Genomic DNA, 20,776 nt, shown 5'->3' on the forward strand with positions numbered 1-20,776 from the left:
CCCTTCTTCTTTCCTCCCTTCTTTTCTCCCTTCTTCTTTTCTCCCTTCTTCTTTCCTCCTTCTTCTTTCCTCCCTTCTTCTTTGCTCCCTTCTTTCCTCCCTTCTTCTTTCCTCCCTTCTTCTTTTCTCCCTTCTTCTTTCCTCCCTTCTTCTTTCCTCCCTCCTTTCTCCTCCCTTCTTCTTTCCTCCCTTCTTCTTTCCTCCCTTCTTCTTTTCTCCCTTCTTCTTTCCTCCCTCCTTTTCTCCCCCCTTCTTCTTTCCTCCCTTCTTTTCTCCCTTCTTCTTTCCTCCCTTCTTTTCTCCCTTCTTCTTTCCTCCCTTCTTCTTTCCTCCCTTCTTTTCTCCCTCCTTCTTTCCTCCCTTCTTCTTTCCTCCCTTCTTCTTTCCTCCCTTCTTCTTTCCTCCCTTCTTTTCTCCTTCTTCTTTTCTCCCTTCTTCTTTTCTCCCTTCTTCTTTTCTCCCTTCTTCTTTTCTCCCTTCTTCTTTCCTCCCTTCTTCTTTCCTCCCTTCTTCTTTCCTCCCTTCTTTCCTCCCTTCTTTCCTCCCTTCTTCTTTCCTCCTTCTTCTTTTCTCCCTTCTTCTTTTCTCCCTTCTTCTTTTCTCCCTTCTTCTTTCCTCCCTTCTTCTTTCCTCCCTTCTTCTTTCCTCCCTTCTTCTTTCCTCCCTTCTTTCCTCCCTTCTTTCCTCCCTTCTTCTTTCCTCCCTTCTTCTTTTCTCCCTTCTTCTTTCCTCCCTCCTTTTCTCCTCCCTTCTTCTTTCCTCCCTTCTTCTTTCCTCCCTTCTTCTTTCCTCCCTTCTTTGCTCCCTTCTTCTTTCCTCCCTTCTTTCCTCCCTTCTTCTTTCCTCCCTTCTTCTTTCCTCCCTTCTTTTCTCCCTTCTTCTTTCCTCCCTTCTTCTTTCCTCCCTTCTTCTTTCCTCCCTTCTTCTTTCCTCCCTTCTTTTCTCCCTTCTTCTTTTCTCCCTTCTTCTTTTCTCCCTTCTTCTTTCCTCCCTTCTTCTTTCCTCCCTTCTTTCCTCCCTTCTTCTTTCCTCCCTTCTTCTTTTCTCCCTTCTTCTTTTCTCCCTTCTTTTCTCCCTTCTTCTTTCCTCCCTTCTTCTTTCCTCCCTTCTTCTTCTTTCCTCCCTTCTTCTTTTCTCCCTTCCTTGCAGCTCATAAATGAACTGTCGATGAAACTGGACATTGTGGCCATCCTCAACAAAGCTGAAGCTATATGCCTGCAGCTGAAGAGTTGTAAGGTATGTATCCATAGATAGGACATCTATCTTTTGTGCTTCCAGTATATTCTGAAATACAATGCATGGGTTTTAAGAACCTATCCGGCTCGAAGGACCATGGTAAATAATGGAGGGTTTGCCGAGTGTGGAGAGGGAAAGGAAGTGGGATACAATTGGTTTGTGCTGTTTCCAGTAGAAGGGTGTGAAGGGGGTTTTCAACACAACCCTCGTTAACTTGTTTGTTTAGTCCGACAATATGTTCACAGAATTTACCCAACAGTGGTAGAAACACACAGGGGATATGAATGAATGCAGTTGAATCTAACCCGCATTCAAAAAAAACTGTAACATATGTTTTTAATATTTATTTTGATTTATTTTATTTAAAAAAATAAGAAAACTGTGTAGGATTTCCCCAACTTGGTGGTATAACTATATTCCCAAGATGTGTGAATAAATGCAGTTGAAACTAAACCTCATTAAAACTGTGTTTTTAATAGTTTCCTCTGATGATATCCTTGTAGGGTGTGTCCAACTCCGTGGCAGAACATTAGATACCTTCAGAATGTTTGTTCCTGTATTCTGAAACACTTACTGAACTTGCTACTCTTTTTTTTCAAATGGCTTTTTACTGTTGTTTTATTTATTCTCACACACACACACACACACACACACACACACACACACACACACACACACACACACACACACACACACACACACACACACACCTTTTTTTCCCCGCACCATTGGTTAGAGTAGACATTTCACTGTAAGGTCAACACCTGTTGTATTCGGAGCAAGTGACAAATAAACTTTGATTTGATTCGATTGTACCTATATTCATAGCTAACACTCTTCAACACCTTGTTATTGACCTATGGTTCTAACCAGATCGTTAACCTGATGTTTATTATCTGTGTAGGATTTGCCCAACTCCGTGGTTGAGATGCTTGGATTCAACAGCACAGACACTGAGTCATCATCCCAGTCAGAGGACACTGAGAGAACGGACAGACCGGACTCTCCCGAACCTTCGACACCGTCAGACGACCAGCAGGACTTAGTCTCTGAGCACAACCCCGGCGGCAACAGCGGACACTTACGGGACGCGGCGCGTGACGTTTACAAATTAGCCTACATATCGTAGCCAGCCTGGCTAACAGTCGTCTCTCGTCCAGTGAGAGATTTGGTTCTGGTGGCTGAGACGAGGCTCACAGCCTAGTGGAAAAGGTGGATTGCCTCTCTCCCACCTCACAGACCGAGGAGAGATAGGAAACGGCTTCTCAGGGCAGTATCTTTCTAATAGAGCCCAAGAGGTATTCATTTAAAGGAAGTTTTTCAAATCAAATCATTTTTGTAATGATTCTCTGTCTGTTATTCGTCTAATTTTTCTTGTTCGATGGTGGTCTTTGAGTTTTTAGGATATTGTTCCTTATTGCCCCTGACTCCCAGGTATTTAGTGTTCATCAGATTGCTCCTTATTGCCCCTGACTCCAAGGTATTTAGTGTTCAGCAGATTGCCCCTGACTCCCAGCTATGTAGTGTTCAGCAGATTGCTCCTTATTGCCCCTGACTCCCAGGTATTTAGTGTTCAGCAGATTGTTCCTTATTGCTCCTGACTCCCAGGTATTTAGTGTTCAGCAGATTGCTCCTCATTACCCCTGACTCCCAGGTATTTAGTGTTCAGCAGATTGCCCCTGACTCCAAGGTGTTTAGTGTTCAGCAGATTGTTCCTGACTCCCAGGTATTTAGTGTTCAGCAGATTGTCCCTTATTGCCCCTGACTCCCAGGTATTTAGTGTTCAGCAGATTGTCCCTTATTGCCCCTGACTCCCAGGTATTTAGTGTTCAGCAGATTGTTCCTGACTCCCAGGTATTTAGTGTTCAGCAGATTGTTCCTGACTCCCAGGTATTTAGTGTTCAGCAGATTGCCCCTGACTCCCAGGTATTTAGTGTTCAGCAGATTGTTCCTGACTCCCAGGTATTTAGTGTTCAGCAGATTGCTCCTTATTGCCCCTGACTCCCAGGTATTTAGTGTTCAGCAGATTGCTCCTTATTGCCCCTGACTCCCAGGTATTTAGTGTTCAGCAGATTGTCCCTTATTGCCCCTGACTCCCAGGTATTTAGTGTTCAGCAGATTGTCCCTTATTGCCCCTGACTCCCAGGTATTTAGTGTTCAGCAGATTGCCCCTGACTCCCAGGTATTTAGTGTTCAGCAGATTGTCCCTTATTGCCCCTGACTCCCAGGTATTTAGTGTTCAGCAGATTGCCCCTGACTCCCAGGTATTTAGTGTTCAGCAGATTGTTCCTGACTCCCAGGTATTTAGTGTTCAGCAGATTGTCCCTTATTGCCCCTGACTCCCAGGTATTTAGTGTTCAGCAGATTGCTCCTTATTGCCCCTGATTCCCAGGTATTTAGTGTTCAGCAGATTGTTCCTTATTGCCCCTGACTCCCAGGTATTTAGTGTTCAGCAGATTGTTCCTGACTCCAAGGTATTTAGTGTTCAGCAGATTGCTCCTTATTGCCCCTGACTCCCAGGTATTTAGTGTTCAGCAGATTGTTCCTGACTCCAAGGTATTTAGTGTTCAGCAGATTGCTCCTTATTGCCCCTGATTCCTAGGTATTTAGTGTTCAGCAGATTGTTCCTTATTGCCCCTGACTCCCAGGTATTTAGTGTTCAGCAGATTGTTCCTGACTCCAAGGTATTTAGTGTTCAGCAGATTGTCCCTTATTGCCCCTGATTCCAAGGTATTTAGTGTTCAGCAGATTGTTCCTGACTCCAAGGTATTTAGTGTTCAGCAGATTGTCCCTTATTGCCCCTGACTCCCAGGTATTTAGTGTTCAGCAGATTGTCCCTTATTGCCCCTGACTCCAAGGTATTTAGTGTTCAGCAGATTGCTCCTTATTGCCCCTGACTCCAAGGTATTTAGTGTTCAGCAGATTGTCCCTTATTGCCCCAGACTCCAAGGTATTTAGTGTTCAGCAGATTGCTCCTTATTGCCCCTGACTCCTAGGTATTTAGTGTTCAGCAGATTGTTCCTTATTGCCCCTGGACTCCTAGGTATTTAGTGTTCAGCAGATTGTTCTTTATTGCCCCTGACTATAAGGTATTTAGTGTTCAGCAGATTGCTCCTTATTGCCCCTGACTCCAAGGTATTTAGTGTTCAGCAGATTGTTCCTTATTGCCCCTGGACTCCAAGGTATTTAGTGTTCAGCAGATTGTCCCTTATTGCCCCTGACTCCAAGGTATTTAGTGTTCAGCAGATTGCTCCTTATTGCCCCTGACTCCTAGGTATTTAGTGTTCAGCAGATTGTTCCTTATTGCCCCTGGACTCCTAGGTATTTAGTGTTCAGCAGATTGTTCTTTATTGCCCCTGACTATAAGGTATTTAGTGTTCAGCAGATTGCTCCTTATTGCCCCTGACTCCAAGGTATTTAGTGTTCAGCAGATTGCTCCTTATTACCTTGTTAATCTTGACTTGACTTGTTAATCGCTCCTGAATCGTGTGAATAGTCAAACATAATGCTGAAGTAGTTGACATTTAAATAGAGGTGGAAGTGCTGAGGAATGGATAAGGTTTTATATAAACAGGGCTTATTATATCTCACTGCAGTATTCAGCTAATAGGAGCCCTGCTGTAGGTGTAATTCAATTAGAACTATTTAATGAAGATGTGGCTGTATTATCTCAAGGCAAGGCCCCTCTCATCTACCAACTGAAAATGCTTTTCTGCCCTGCAGCCTATTGCCATGGGTTTTACACAGTGTACAAAACATTAAGAACACCTGGTCTTTACATGACATAGACTGACCAGGTGAATCCAGGTGAAAGATATGATCCCTTGTTGATGTCACTTGTTAAATCCTCTTCAATCAGTGTAGATGAAGGGGAGGAGACAGGTTAAATAAGGGTTTTTAAGCCTTGAGACATGGATTGTGTGCCATTCAGAGGGTGAATAGTCAAGACCAAATATTTAAGTGCCTTTGAACGGGGTATGGTAGTAGGCACCAGCCGCACCAGTTTAAGTGTGAAGAACTGCAACGCTGCTGGATTTTTCAACAGTTTCCGTGTATATTAACAATGGTCCACCATCCAAAGGACATTCAGCCAACTTGAGACAACTGTGGGGAACATTGCAGTCAACATGGACCACTATCCCTGTGGAACGCTTTCGACACCTTGTAGAGTCCATGCCCCAACGAATCGAGGCTGTTCTGAGTGCGAATATAATCAATGTTAAGAAAGTGTTCCTAATGTTTTGTCCACTCAGTGGTTTTCTATCCCGCTGCCTTTCCTGACATGTGATTTGGTAAGACTGATAGAGACATGATTTATTATTTTTAATTTTACCTTTATTTAACTGGGCAAGTCAGTTAAGAACAAATTCTTATTTTCAATGACGGCCTAGGAACAGTGGGTTAACTGCCTGTTCAGGAGCAGAACAACAGATTTGTACCTTGTCAGCTCGGGGATTTGAACTTGCAACCTTCCAGTTACATTTACATTTACATTTACCAGTCCAACGCTCTAACCACTAGGCCCCATGTCATTCTTTTTCTGAATCCATATTGTTAATCGCACTAGACTGTGTGGGTTGGCATGGTGATAATGTATGTACAAGTAGTTAGCTGTCTGTTCCTCTGGACTGGAGGGTTCCCAGAAGTTGCTTCAACAAACTTCCAACCTTACAGCAACGTTTTTTTTTTTTTAAACGATGTTGAGTTCATGCTTAGCCAACCATGAGGCCTTTGTCAACATATACAGACGTAGTGAATTCTTGGTGTGTTTAACATGGACACGTCTTACTTCTGTGGGGAAGATTGGAAAGGTGTTGATGTAGTCATTGATTATGTTGGGGAAGATTGTAAAGGAGTTGATGTAGTCATTGATTATGTTGGGGAAGATTGTAAAGTTGATGTAGTCATTGATTATGTTGGGGAAGATTGTAAAGGAGTTGATGTAGTCATTGATTATGTTGGGGCAGATTGTAAAGGAGTTGATGTAGTCATTGATTATGTTGGGGAAGATTGTAAAGGAGTTGATGTAGTCATTGATTATATTGGGGAAGATTGTAAAGGAGTTGATGTAGTCATTGATTATATTGGGGAAGATTGTAAAGGAGTTGATGTCGTCATTGATTATGTTGGGGAAGTTTGTAAAGGAGTTGATGTCGTCATTGATTATATTGGGGAAGTTTGTAAAGGAGTTGATGTCGTCATTGATTATATTGGGGAAGATTGTAAAGGAGTTGATGTAGTCATTGATTATATTGGGGAAGATTGTAAAGGAGTTGATGTCGTCATTGATTGTGTTGGGGAAGATTGTAAAGGAGTTGATGTCGTCATTGATTGTGTTGGGGAAGATTGTAAAGGAGTTGATGTCGTCATTGATTATGTTGGGGAAGATTGTAAAGGAGTTGATGTAGTCATTGATTATGTTGGGGAAGATTGTAAAGGAGTTGATGTAGTCATTGATTATATTGGGGAAGTTTGTAAAGGAGTTGATGTAGTCATTGATTATATTGGGGAAGTTTGTAAAGGAGTTGATGTAGTCATTGATTATATTGGGGAAGATTGTAAAGGAGTTGATGTAGTCAGTAATTATGTTGCATGATGAAAGTCTCGGCCTTCAAGTGATTTATCAGAAACAGCAATGCTGGAAGACTGTTCGTACCTGAATCTTTCTGTGTACAGATTTGTCTATTGCAGCAGTTTGTACTGTATATACATTTGATACCATCTTTCACAACCAATTATGTTTTGAAATCTTTTAAAGAAGCTGAAATTCATGACTCCTCTTTGTATTGCTTAATGTGGTAGGAGTATCAGTGTCCCTCTCCCCTCTGTTCAGGTGTCTCTCCCAGTCCTGACAGCCGTCTATGGGAGGATCTCAATGGCCTTTCCTTGATTTCTAGCATCCTCGCTTCCTTCTCAACACGCATTGGATGAAATGGTCAGATGGGGAGGGAACTCTTACCTTCTCATCCAATGGGTTTTAAGAAGGTGAGAAGAGAGGATGCGAAGAATGAAGGAAAAAAAGGTTCTCTCCATGTCTCAACTGGCGTGGCCCGTCTGTTCACAGTTCCACATATCCTGTGTCTAGAAATATAATTAAATGAACCATAATGTCCCATATAATGTCTCTTATTTTGTTCCCTATTTTATACTGACACAAATGGACAACTATATACCTTTTTTTGTTTTGTTTTCCAATACAATGAATGTCGCTCTTTCAAAGGCTTGATGTAACAGTGAGACAACGGGACACTTTTTCAGGTTAGTTATTCACCGATGCGACAATGAATCTGTTGGCTCTCAGCTGATGTGCTGTTCTCTCCGGTCTCTCTTGTTGTTGTGAGAGATTTGGAGTCGTTCCTCGAAATAGAGTCCGCTTCCCAAATGGCACACTATTCCCTACGTGGTGCACTACTTAGCCTAGGGCTCTGGTCAAAAGTAGTGCACTATATAGTGAATAGGGTGCCAGTCAGTGTCTGAGAATCAGCATCTGAATAGGACCGTCTGAATGAAACGGTATCGCTGGTCTGTTCAGAGCGTTTGTAGCAAAACAAAATCATATCATTGTCCCATAGGAAATGACCTCAGTTGCTATGTCACTTTTTAGGCTACAGCCCTGAGGCCTCTAACACTGCGTGCCTGTCCTCCTGTCACACAGAAAGGGGAGTAAAACCAAAATACAAGGATTCTGTTAGCCTCGACTTGAAGAATGAAATGGGATCCGATATCAAAAACTTTTCTAGCATAGACTTTGGATAAATAACCCAGAGAAAATGAAGTTGTTCTTTGAGATGAGAGCTTTAGGCGCTATCGTGGTTTTGTAACAAACTACTTGTGAGTTATGGATGTATGGTGCTGGTGAATGGCGGCGCGTGTTTGAAAGCCTGCAAATTGTTGGGGGAAAAAAATAGCACTTTACAAAATAAATAAAACTTCACACATCTCGAGACCACCAGATGGCTCAGAGCAAGTGGCAGTATTAATATAGCTAAGACTGCCAGCTGTTGTAAGTCGTCTGAAACAACGCACAGCTGAACACTGCAGCTCAATCAGGTAAGAACACAGGTAAGAACACTGAATAGCCACATCCAGTAGCAGCTCACTTCGTTGACCATCCCATCTCCTCCCTCAAATACACAGGCGTGGAGCATGTTGCTCTACCAAGGAGAGGAGGTCACATGGAGATCCTACTTGCGACAGAGGGAGGCCTATCGGATATCCTGTCTAAAAACATGGACCCCTAGTGGTCTGAATATTGACTTAGATCTCAGACCCTTCTTGTGAACAAGTATTTTGAAAAATCTGTTAAATTCTTGCTACAGGTTATCATCGTACACCCAATATGTTCCCCCTGTTGATGATGCTTACTATGCATCAGGGCTGAACCAAAGGTTGATTGGAAACTTAAACCATGTATGTTGATGCTAATAATTCTGTACAACATCGAATTATGTTTCCATGTGATAACAGTAGCCTAATATATTCAATATGCTGTAAATTATTGTTTTTAAAAAAAAACAGTTTCACTCAATTCATTCTAATCAACCTAATAGTGATGACACGCCCCTCACTGTTGTCATTGGTTGCTCTAATAGTTATGACACGCCCCTCACTGTTGTCATTGGTTGCTCTCATAGTTATGACACGCCCCTCACTGTTGTCATTGGTTGCTCTAATACTAATGACATACCCCTCACTGTTGTCATTGGTTGCTCTAATACTAATGACATACCCCTCACTGTTTTCATTGGTTGCTCTAATACTAATGACATACCCCCTCACTGTTGTCATTGGTTGCTCTAATTGCCTTGTTTGTCGACAACCTGGTTCCAGCATTCATGACATCACCCTGAAGAAGAAAAAGTGATGCTGAAATGTTGCTGTTTTACCAAATAAATTACTGGGACTTAATATATATACAGCAGTAAATACATTCATAAAAAATCCTACAATGTGATTTTCTGGATTTTTTTTCTTCTCATTTGTCTGTCATAGTTGAAGTGTACCTATGATGAAAATTACAGGCCTCTCTCATTTTTTTAAGTGGGTGAACTTGCACAATTGGTGGCTGACTAAATACTTTTTTGCACCACTGTATGTACAGTGCCTTGTGAAAGTATTCGGCCCCCTTGAACTTTGCGACCTTTTGCCACATTTCAGGCTTCAAACATAAAGATATAAAACTGTATTTTTTTGTGAAGAATCAACAACAAGTGGGACACAATCATGAAGGAACGACATATATTGGATATTTCAAACTTTTTTAACAAATCAAAAACTGAAAAATTGGGCATGCAAAATTATTCAGCCCCTTTACTTTCAGTGCAGCAAACTCTCTCCAGAAGTTCAGTGAGGATCTCTGAATGATCCAATGTTGACCTAAATGACTAATGATGATAAATACAATCCACCTGTGTGTAATCAAGTCTCCGTATAAATGCACCTGCACTGTGATAGTCTCAGAGGTCCGTTAAAAGCGCAGAGAGCATCATGAAGAACAAGGAACACACCAGGCAGGTCCGAGATACTGTTGTGAAGAAGTTTAAAGCCGGATTTGGATACAAAAAGATTTCCCAAGCTTTAAACATCCCAAGGAGCACTGTGCAAGCGATAATATTGAAATGGAAGAAGTATCAGACCACTGCAAATCTACCAAGACCTGTCCGTCCCTCTAAACTTTCAGCTCATACAAGGAGAAGACTGATCAGAGATGCTGCCAAGAGGCCCATGATCACTCTGGATGAACTGCAGAGATCTACAGCTGAGGTGGGAGACTCTGTCCATAGGACAACAATCAGTCGTATATTGCACAAATCTGGCCTTTATGGAAGAGTGGCAAGAAGAAAGCCATTTCTTAAAGATATCCATAAAAAGTGTTGTTTAAAGTTTGCCACAAGCCACCTGGGAGACACACCAAACATGTGGAAGAAGGTGCTCTGGTCAGATGAAACCAAAATTGAACTTTTTGGCAACAATGCAAAACGATATGTTTGGCGTAAAAGCAACACAGCTCATAACCCTGAACACACCATCCCCACTGTCAAACATGGTGGTGGCAGCATCATGGTTTGGGCCTGCTTTTCTTCAGCAGGGACAGGGAAGATGGTTAAAATTGATGGGAAGATGGATGGAGCCAAATACAGGACCATTCTGGAAGAAAACCTGATGGAGTCTGCAAAAGACCTGAGACTGGGACGGAGATTTGTCTTCCAACAAGACAATGATCCAAAACATAAAGCAAAATCTACAATGGAATGGTTCAAAAATAAACATATCCAGGTGTTAGAATGGCCAAGTCAAAGTCCAGACCTGAATCCAATCGAGAATCTGTGGAAAGAACTGAAAACTGCTGTTCACAAATGCTCTCCATCCAACCTCACTGAGCTCGAGCTGTTTTGCAAGGAGGAATGGGAAAAAATTTCAGTCTCTCGATGTGCAAAACTGATAGAGACATACCCCAAGCGACTTACAGCTGTAATCGCAGCAAAAGGTGGCGCTACAAAGTATTAACTTAAGGGGGCTGAATAATTTTGAATTATTGTTATATTATTATTATAATTCTGAATTAATTTCTGTGTGTGTGTGTGTGTGTATATATATATATATATGCACACACACAATGCTTTCAAATGTATAAAAAAAAAACAGAAATACTTTATTTACATAGATATTCAGACCCTTTGCTATGACACTCAACATTGAGCTCAGGTGCATCTTGTTTCCATTGATCATCCTTGAGATGTTTCAACAACTTGATTGAAGCCCAGCTGTGATAAATTCAAATAGATGGACATGATTTGGAAAGATACACACCTGATACACACACCTGGTCCCACAGTTGACAGTGCATGTCAGAGCAAAAACCAAGCCATGACCAAGAACCAGATGGTCACTCAAAGAGTGTGTTCCTCTGTGGAGATGGGAGAACCTTCCAGAAGGACAACCATCTCTGCAGCACTCCACCAATCTGGCCTTTATGGTAGAGTGGTCAGACGGAAGCCACTCCTCAGTAGAATGCACATGACAGCCCGCATGGAGTTTGCCAAAATGCACCTAAAGGACTCTCAGACCATGAGAAACAAGATTCTCTGGTCTGATGAAACCAAGTGTGAACTCTTTGGCCTGAATGCCAAGCGTCACATCTGGAGGAAACCTGGCGCCATCCTACTACGGTGAAGCATAGTGGTGGCAGCATCATGCTGTGGGGATGTTTTTCAGCAGCAGGGACTGTTTCACATTGACATTGCTTATTTGAGCTGTTCTTGCCATAATATGGACTTGGTATTTTTACCAAATAGGGCTATCTTCTGTATACCACCCCTACCTTGTCACAACACAACTGATTGGCTCAAACTAAATAACAAATCAACTTTTAACAATGCACACTTGTTAATTGAAATGCATTCTAGGTGACGACCTCATGAAGCTGGTTGAGAGAATGCCAAGAGTAAGCAAAACTGTCATCAAGGCAAAGGGTGGCCACTTTGAAGAATCTCAAATATAAAATATATTTTGACTTGTTTAACACTTTTTTGGTTACTACGTGATTCCATATTTGTTACTTCATAGTTTTGATGTCTTCACTATTATTCTACAATGTAGAAAATAGTAAAAAATTAAGAAAAACCTTTCAATGAGTAGATGGCTGTGTCAGGTCTGTCCAGGTGAGCTCCCTCAGCACACCAGTAGCTCCAACATGTTTCATTGATTGGCAGATCATTTGACTGGAGAGTTCTCTTCCTAGCTTTATATCAGTGAGTTGAGCTTGCATCCCAGGTGGCACTCTATTCCCTATATAGTGCACTACTTTTGACCAGAGTTTGCACCCTATGAAGTGCACTACTTTTGACCAGAGTGCTATGGGAATAGGGTGCCATTTCAGAAGCAGACAGTGACTAACACACCTGTAAATACCACATGTATGTTTGATAGGAAGTGTGACTTCAGACTCAGAGAAGCTAAGCCAGTCCTTATCTCTCCCCTCCAGACCGATGAGGGGGTCTTCAGGAGGCAGCAAGGAAGGGAACAGTGCACTGAGCTGGGGGTATTAGGCTCTGCATCGCCCCCCTGGGAGCTACAGACTATGGACAGTCTGAGATGGATGCTTCAGTGAGAAAGCACTGGGGCTGGGTTTAAGGGTAACTAACTACAAGGAAGGGAACAGTGCACTGGGGCTGGGTTTAAGGGTAACTACAAGGAAGGGAACAGTGCACTGGGGCTGGGTTTAAGGGTAACTACAAGGAAGGGAACAGTGCACTGGGGCTGGGTTTAAGGGTAACTAACTACAAGGAAGGGAACAGTGCACTGGGGCTGGGTTTAAGGGTAACTACAAGGAAGGGAACAGTGCACTGGGGCTGGGTTTAAGGGTAACTACCGTCAACTTTCCAAGTTATCTTGTCTTTTAACTTCTCATTTTCTTCTAAATGTGCACCAGTTTGGTTTTAGACCTGGGGCCGTATGTACAGAGCATTCAGAAAGTATTCAGACCCCTTGACTTTTTCCACATTTTGTTACGTTACAGCCTTATTCTGAAATGGGTTAAATCATTTTTTCCCCCTCATCAATCAACACACAATATCCCATAATGAAAGTCCCAAAATGGGTTTTTATATATTTTTGCAAATTTATAAAAAACATCACATTTACGTCAGTAGTCACACACTTTACTCGGTACTTAGTTGAAGCACCTTTGGCAGCGATTACAGCCTAGAGTTTTCTTGGGTATGATGCTACAAGCTTGGCACACCTGTATTTGGGGAGTTTCTCCCATTCTTCTCTGCACATCCCCAAGCTCTGTCAGGTTGGATGGGGAGCGTTGCTGCACAGCTATTATCAGTGTTGTCTTTGGCTATGCCGGATTAAGTGATATGACATGCTATTCTATAAAATCATTTCTCTGTAATTAATATTACCTGATTAAGCTAATCATGTAATTAGCTAGAAAGTCGGGGCACCACAAAATAATAATATTTATAGAGCTGTTATCTTCCGAATAAACTCTTAAAGACCTAGACATCTTTTACATCAATAGCAGTCAATATTTAATCGTCACCTTATTTAGTCTTAACCAATAATTTACCACTTTCAGATATCTTCACAAACCCTGGCTAAGAAGTTCAATCAGCAATACAAAATTTGGTTTAATTATGTATTTACTAAATACCTAAATAATCACAGAGTTACATCTACACGGAATGGATCATACATTGATTACAAATGATGTCATAAAGGAAAACGTCCCTAGCGGACGGATCAGATATGACGGCTGGTTACACAAAGAAAGGGGGTTGGGTTTGTGTGAAAGAGCGGGAAGACTGAGTAACAAAGGGAGAAGCTATCGTAAATACAGTATCTTATGCATTCTAAATTTACCAACCATTTGAAAAAGGAAAATGCAATAAATATTCACTCTGAGCTGCGCTTTTGTAGATTGGTCGTAGATAGTAGGTCGGGTTGTCCTTTGAAGAATGTCTGGTGGTAAAAAGGATACTAGGTAGTACCGTCGTCGTGGAGTAGAAGAGACACTCTGTCCGTCCTCTCCTAGCCCACATCTACAGTTGCTGCGCTAACGCAACTGCTTGGACGTATCACTTCTTTAGTGAATAAGAGTTCAAAGTTCATACCAAGTTGCTGTACTTAAAACTTGTTTGGAATAGGGGGCAGTATTTTGACATCCGGATGAAAAGCGTGCCCAAAGTAAACTACCTGCTACTCAGGCCCAGAAGCTAGGATATGCATATAATTGGTAGATTTGGATAGAGAACACTAACGTTTCAAAAACTGTTAAAATAATGTCTGTGAGTACAACAGAACTGATATGGCAGGTGAAAATCCAGAGGACAAACCATCCCAAAACAAATGTTTTCAGCCTACCACTGTTTTCACTGGCTGTCACTTTTATTATAAGGTGAAGTCCTCCCAGATTGCAGTTCCTAGGGCTTCCACTAGATGTCAACAGTCTTTAGAAAGAGTTTCAGGCTGGGTTTTGGAAATTGTAGTTTTTCTAGGTGGCTCCCATTTTGGCTGTAGTGTTTCCAAGCGCGTGAATGAGAGTGCGTTCTTTGGTATTTTTCTTCGGTAAAGACAATAAATCTCCGTTATTAGCATACCTAAGGTTTGATAATAAATGTTGTTTGACTTGTTTGGAAAAGTTTATTAGTAATGTTTGGGATTCATTTTGTATGCATTTTGATGGAGGGAAACTGGGTGGATTATTGACTGAGTTTTTATGGATACAAAGAAGGACATTATCGAACAAAAGGACCATTTGTGATGTAACTGGGACCTTTTGGAGTGCCAACAGAAGAAGATCATCATAGGTAAGGCATTTATTATATCGCTATTTCTGACTTTCGCCTCGCACATGCCTGGTTGAAATATGTTTTTCATGGTTTTGTATGCAGGCGCTGTCCTCAGATAATCGCATGGTGCTTTCGCCGTAAAGCCTGTTTGAAATCGGACACATCGGCTGGATTACCAAGAAGTTCAGCTTTATTTAGATGTATTGGGGTGGCGCAGTGGTTAAGGGTGCCAGCTGTGCCATCAGAGACTCTGGGTTCGCGCCCAGGCTCTGTCGTAACCGGCCGCGACAACGCACAGTTGGCCTGGTCCGGGTTAGGGAGGGCTTGGCCGGTAGGGATACCTTTGTCTCATCATGCACCAGCGACTCCCGTGGTGGGCCGAGTGCGCGTTAACCAAGGTTGCCAGGTGCACGGTGTTTCCCCCGTCACATTGGCTTCCAGGTTGAGAAGCAGTGCGGGCTTGGTTGGGTTGTGTATCGGAGGATGAATGACTTTCAACCTTCGTCTCCCCCGACTGTTGTAGCGATGAGACAAGACAATTGGAAACCATGAAATTGGGGAGAAAAAAGGAGGTTAAAAAAATTATGAAAACATTTAAAAAAAAGAATGAATGAAGCCACCGTGTCCTTGGGAACCTTCAATTCTGACATTTTGGTACCCTTCCCCAGATCTGTGCATCGACAAAAACTATTTACTTCTTTTTAGAACAAGGCTGTAACGTAACATAATGTGGAAGAAGTCAACTGATATGAATACTTTCTGAATGCCCTCTATCAACAGATATGAATACTTTCTGAATGCCCTCTATCAACAGATATGAATACTTTCTGAATGCCCTCTATCAACAGATATGAATACTTTCTGAATGCCCTCTATCAACAGATATGAATACTTTCTGAATGCCCTCTATCAACAGATATGAATACTTTCTGAATGCCCTCTATCAACAGATATGAATACTTTCTGAATGCCCTCTATCAACAGATATGAATACTTTCTGAATGCCCTGTATCAACAGATATGAATACTTTCTGAATGCCCTGTATCAACAGATATGAATACTTTACGAATGCCCTGTATCAACGGATATGAATTCTCTTCAAATGCACTGTATCAACGGATATGAATTCTCTTCAAATGCACTGTATCAAGCACCTTAAAGAAGGAGTGCTGATCCAGGACCTGGTTTTACCTGTCCATGCAATCGTATTCATTATGATAAATCCTGATCCTAAACCAGTACTTCTGCTCTGAGATGCTTGATACATACAGTACCTACAGAAAGTATTCACGCAGCCTGAATTTAAAATGGATTCAATTGAGATGTCTTGTTACTGTCCTAAACACAATACCCCATAATGTCAAAGTGGAATTATGTTTTTAGACATTTTTACAAATGAATTAAAAATGAAAAGCTGAAATGTCCCGAGTCAATAAGTATTCAACCCCTTTGTTCTGGCCAGCTATTCGCCAGCCTAACTAAGTTCAGGAGTAAACATTTGCTTAACAAGTCACATGGACTCACTCTGACTACCTAATCTCTGTACCCCCCACACAACTATCTATCTGGAAGGTCCTTTAGTCAAGCAGTAAATTTCAAACACAGATTCAACCTCAAATACCAGGGAGGTTTTTCAATGCCTCGCAAGGAACGCCACCTATTTTTTTTATATTTTTAAATCAGATATGAAATATCCCTTTGAGCATGGTGAAGTTATTAATTACACTTTGGATGGTGTGTCAATACACCCAGTCACTACAAAGATGCAGGCGCCCTTCCTAACTTAGTTGCCAAAGAGGAAGGAAACAGCACAGGGTTTTCACCTTGAAAACAGTTAGAGTTTAATGGCTGTGATAGGAGGAAACTGAGGATGGATCAACAACATTGTAGTTACTCCACAATACCGACCTAAATGACACAGGGAAAATAACAAAGCCTGTACAAAACATGCATCCTGTTTGCAACATTGCACAAAAGTAAAACTGCAAAAAATGTGGCAAAGCAAATAGCTTTGTCTTGAATACAAAGTGCAATGTTTGGAGCAAATCCAATACATTACTGAGTATCACTCCTCATATTTTCAAGCATAGTGGTGGCCGTATCATTTTATGGGTATTCTTGTAATCGTTAAGGACCTGGGAGTGTTTCAGGATAAAAAAAAGAAGAAACGGAATGGAGCGAAGCACAGGCAGAATCCTTGAGGAATACCTGGTTCATTCGCCTCTCTGATTCAGAGGGTTAAATGCGGAAGACACATTTCAGTTGAAGGCATTCAGTTGTATAACTGACTAGGTCTCCCTCTTTCAACTGACTTACCCCTTTTCTCTTGCCACCAGACACTGGAAGATGAATTCAGTAACCTAAACCGCAAGGCCAAATCTACACTGGAGCTGCTTACCAAGAGGACAGTGAATGTTCCTGAGTGGTTGAGTTACACGTTTGACTTGAATCTACTTAACAATCTATGTCAAGACCTGAAAATGGTTGTCTAGCAATGATCAACAACCAATTTGACAGAGTTTGATAAAATTTTTGAAGAATAATGGGCAAATATTGCAAAATTCAAGTTTGGAAAGCTCTGAGACTTACCCAGAAAGACTTCCAGCTGTAATCACTGCCAAATGTGCTTCTGCAAAGTATTGACTCAGGGGTCTGAATACTTACAGTACCAGTCAAAAGTTTGGACACCCCTACTCATTCAAGGGTTTTTACTTTATTTTTTACTCTTTTCTACATGTAGAATAATAGTAAGAATAATAAAAATCAACACTGTGAAATAACACATGTGGAATCAAATCAAATCATCAAATTTATTTATATAGCCCTTCGTACATCAGCTGATATCTCAAAGTGCTGTACAGAAACCCAGCCTAAAACCCCAAACAGCAAGCAATGCAGGTGTAGAAGCACGGTGGTTAGGAAAAACTCCCTAGAAAGGCCAAAACCTAGGAAGAAACCTAGAGAGGAACCAGGCTATGTGGGGTGGCCAGTCCTCTTCTGGCTGTGCCGGGTAGAGATTATAACAGAACATGGCCAAGATGTTCAAATGTTCATAAATGACCAGCATGGTCGAATAATAATAAGGCAGAACAGTTGAAACTGGAGCAGCAGCACGGCCAGGTGGACTGGGGACAGCAAGAAGTCATCATGTCAGGTAGTCCTGGGGCATGGTCCTAGGGCTCAGGTCCTCCGAGAGAGAGAAGGAGAGAATTAGAGAACTCACACAGGACACCGAATTGGACAGGAGAAGTACTCCAGATATAACAACATGACCCCAGCCCCCGACACATAAACTACTGCAGCATAAATACTGGAGGCTGAGACAGGAGGGGTCAGGAGACACTGTGGCCCCATCCGAGGACACCCCCGGACAGGGCCAAACAGGAAGGATATAACCCCACCCACTTTGCCAAAGCACAGCCCCCACACCACTAGAGGGATATCTTCAACCACCAACTTACCATCCTGAGACAAAGCTGAGTATAGCCCGCAAAGATCTCCGCCAGGATGACCACATCAGTGAATCAACCCACTCAGGTGACGCACCCCTTCCAGGGACGGCATGAGAGAGCCCCAGTAAGCCAGTGACTCAGCCCCTGTAATAGGGTTAGAGGCAGAGAATCCCAGTGGAAAGAGGGGAACCGGCCAGGCAGAGACAGCAAGGGTGGTTCGTTGCTCCAGAGCCTTTCCGTTCACCTTCCCACTCCTGGGCCAGACTACACTCAATCATATGACCCACTGAAGAGATGAGTCTTCAGTAAAGACTTAAAGGTTGAGACCGAGTTTTTCGTCTCTGACATGGGTAGGCAGACCGTTCCATAAAAATGGAGCTCTATAGGAGAAAGCCCTGCCTCCAGCTGTTTGCTTAGAAATTCTAGGGACAATTAGGAGGCCTGCGTCTTGTGACCGTAGCGTACGTGTAGGTATGTACGGCAGGACCAAATCAGAGAGATTGTTAGGAGCAAGCCCATGTAATGCTTTGTAGGTTAGCAGTAAAACCTTGAAGTCAGCCCTTGCTTTGACAGGAAGCCAGTGTAGGGAGGCTAGCACTGGAGTAAATAAGGTAGTAACCAAAAAAGTGTTAAACAAATAAAAAATATATTTAAAATGTTAGATTATTCAAAGTAGCCACCTATTGCCTTGATGGCAGCTTGCACACTCTTGGCATTCTCTCAATGTTGTGTCTCATAGCAAAGGGTCTGAAAATGTATGTAAATAAGGTGTTTCTGTTTTTCATTTTCAATAAATGTGCAAAAAAAAATCGAAGCATATTTTCACTTTGTCATTATGGGGTATTGCTTGTAGATTGCTTGTAGATGGGTGCGAAAAAAATCTATTTAATTAATTTTGAGGCTGTAACAACACTGTGGAATAAGTCAAGGGGTATGAATGCTTTCTGAAGGCACTGTAGCAACGTTTCAGCTGCTACGCTTGTTCTAGATGATGTGTTAAGTTGTTTATATGGTACAAATCATTGTGCTGCCTTATTTATAGACTTTTCCAAGGCCTTTGACACTGTTGACTATTACTCATTCAAAGGCTGACTGAAATAGGCCTGACTGAAATAGGCCTGGATGAAATAGGCCTGGATGAAATAGGCCTGACTGAAATAGGCCTGACTGAAATAGGCCTGACTGAAATAGGCCTGGATGAAATAGGCCTGGATGAAATAGGCCTGACTGAAATAGGCCTGGGTGAAATAGGCCTGGATGAAATAGGCCTGACTGAAATAGGCCTGGATCAGGATTCTGGCAAGGGGTTTGAGAATTATGTCAGACAGGACACAATGTGTGATTTCTTTGATGGTGTCAAGTCCCGTTTCCTGGATATTACAACATGTGTACTGCAGGGGTCAGTATTGGGACCTGTTCATTTGCCTATTTATATAAATAATATGGGTCTGTCTGTTAACGTGTAATATTTATCTGTATGCAGACTAGACTGTTACTTATGCCGTTGCCCCAATTGTTGAACAGGCTATGTTAGATCTTCAATCTGACCTTGTTACCTAACAGAAAGCCCCGGTTGTTAGATAATCAAACTGACCTTGTTACCTAACAGAAAGCCCTGGTTGTTAGATCTTCAATCTGACCTTGTTACCTAACAGAAAGCCCTGGTTGTTAGATCTTCAATCTGACCTTGTTACCTAACAGAAAGCCCTGGTTGGTAGATCTTCAATCTGACCTTGTTACCTAACAGAAAGCCCTGGTTGGTAGATCTTCAATCTGACCTTGTTATCTAACAGAAAGCCCCGGTTGCTAGATCTTCAATCTGACCTTGTTACCTAACAGAAAGCTCCGGTTGTTAGATCTTCAATCTGACCTTGTTACCTAACAGAAAGCCCTGGTTGTTAGATCTTCAATCTGACCTTGTTACCTAACAGAAAGCCCTGGTTGTTAGATCTTCAATCTGACCTTGTTACCTAACAGAAAGCCCTGGTTGGTAGATCTTCAATCTGACCTTGTTACCTAACAGAAAGCCCTGGTTGGTAGATCTTCAATCTGACCTTGTTACCTAACAGAAAGCCCCATTGTTAGATCTTCAATCTGAACTTGTTACCTAACAGAAAGCCCTGGTTGTTAGATCTTCAATCTGACCATGTTACCAAACAGAAAGCCCTGGTTGTTAGATCGTCAATCTGACCTTGTTACTCAACAGAAAGCCCTGGTTGGTAGATCTTCAATCTGACCTTGTTACCTAACAGAAAGCCCTGGTTGTTAGATCTTCAATCTGACCTTGTTACCCAACAGAAAGCCCTGGTTGGTAGATCTTCAATCTGACCTTGTTACCTAACAGAAAGCCCTGGCTTGTAGATCTTCAATCTGACCTTGTTACCTAACAGAAAGCCCTGGTTGGTAGATCTCCAATCTGACCTTGTTACCTAACAGAAAGCCCTGGTTGGTATAAAACGACTTAATGCGGGCAAGACTAAATCTATGCTCTGTAATTCTTGCAAAAAAAAATGTTTCAGATGAACCTATATTTATTCCTTAGATGGTTGTCCCATCGATCGGTTTCGCCCCTATAAATATCTGTGCATTTGTATTGACAAAAATGTAATGTTTTAAAAATCTAACGGATCTTGGTAAAAAAAGCAAACATTTAATATGGGCTTATTTATTTTATTATCGATCTTACCTCTTCCATACCTCTTACCTGTGGCTGCCTTCGACCACCACACCATTTACCAGATTGTAGCAGCCACTACTCTGAAACCCGTGGAGGCTGTCTACCACCACAC

The 20,776-nt window shown here is 42.0% G+C and overlaps 1 protein-coding gene across 3 annotated transcripts in view; it reads left to right on the top strand.

Annotated features, from left to right (window-relative positions):
* Positions 1-9,148, top strand: part of LOC135538042 (TBC1 domain family member 15-like) — a 97,364-nt gene extending 88,216 nt beyond the window's left edge. The window contains exons 16-18 of one of the 3 annotated variants that reach the window (XR_010455317.1): positions 1,150-1,236; positions 2,141-3,674; positions 3,711-9,148. Coding sequence is in view for 1 of the 3 variants with exons in the window: in XM_064964036.1 (XP_064820108.1) it covers positions 1,150-1,236; positions 2,141-2,365 (312 nt within the window). In the remaining 2 variants the exon portion in view is untranslated. Of the gene's footprint in view, positions 1-1,149; positions 1,237-2,140 lie in introns of all 3 variants that reach the window. The other 2 variants (XR_010455316.1, XM_064964036.1) reach the window with 2 other exon arrangements.
* The last annotated feature ends 11,628 nt before the right edge of the window (positions 9,149-20,776 follow it).

The sequence above is a fragment of the Oncorhynchus masou genome, unplaced genomic scaffold (genome assembly GCF_036934945.1).
Source record: "Oncorhynchus masou masou isolate Uvic2021 unplaced genomic scaffold, UVic_Omas_1.1 unplaced_scaffold_897, whole genome shotgun sequence".
Lineage (NCBI taxonomy): Eukaryota > Metazoa > Chordata > Actinopteri > Salmoniformes > Salmonidae > Oncorhynchus > Oncorhynchus masou.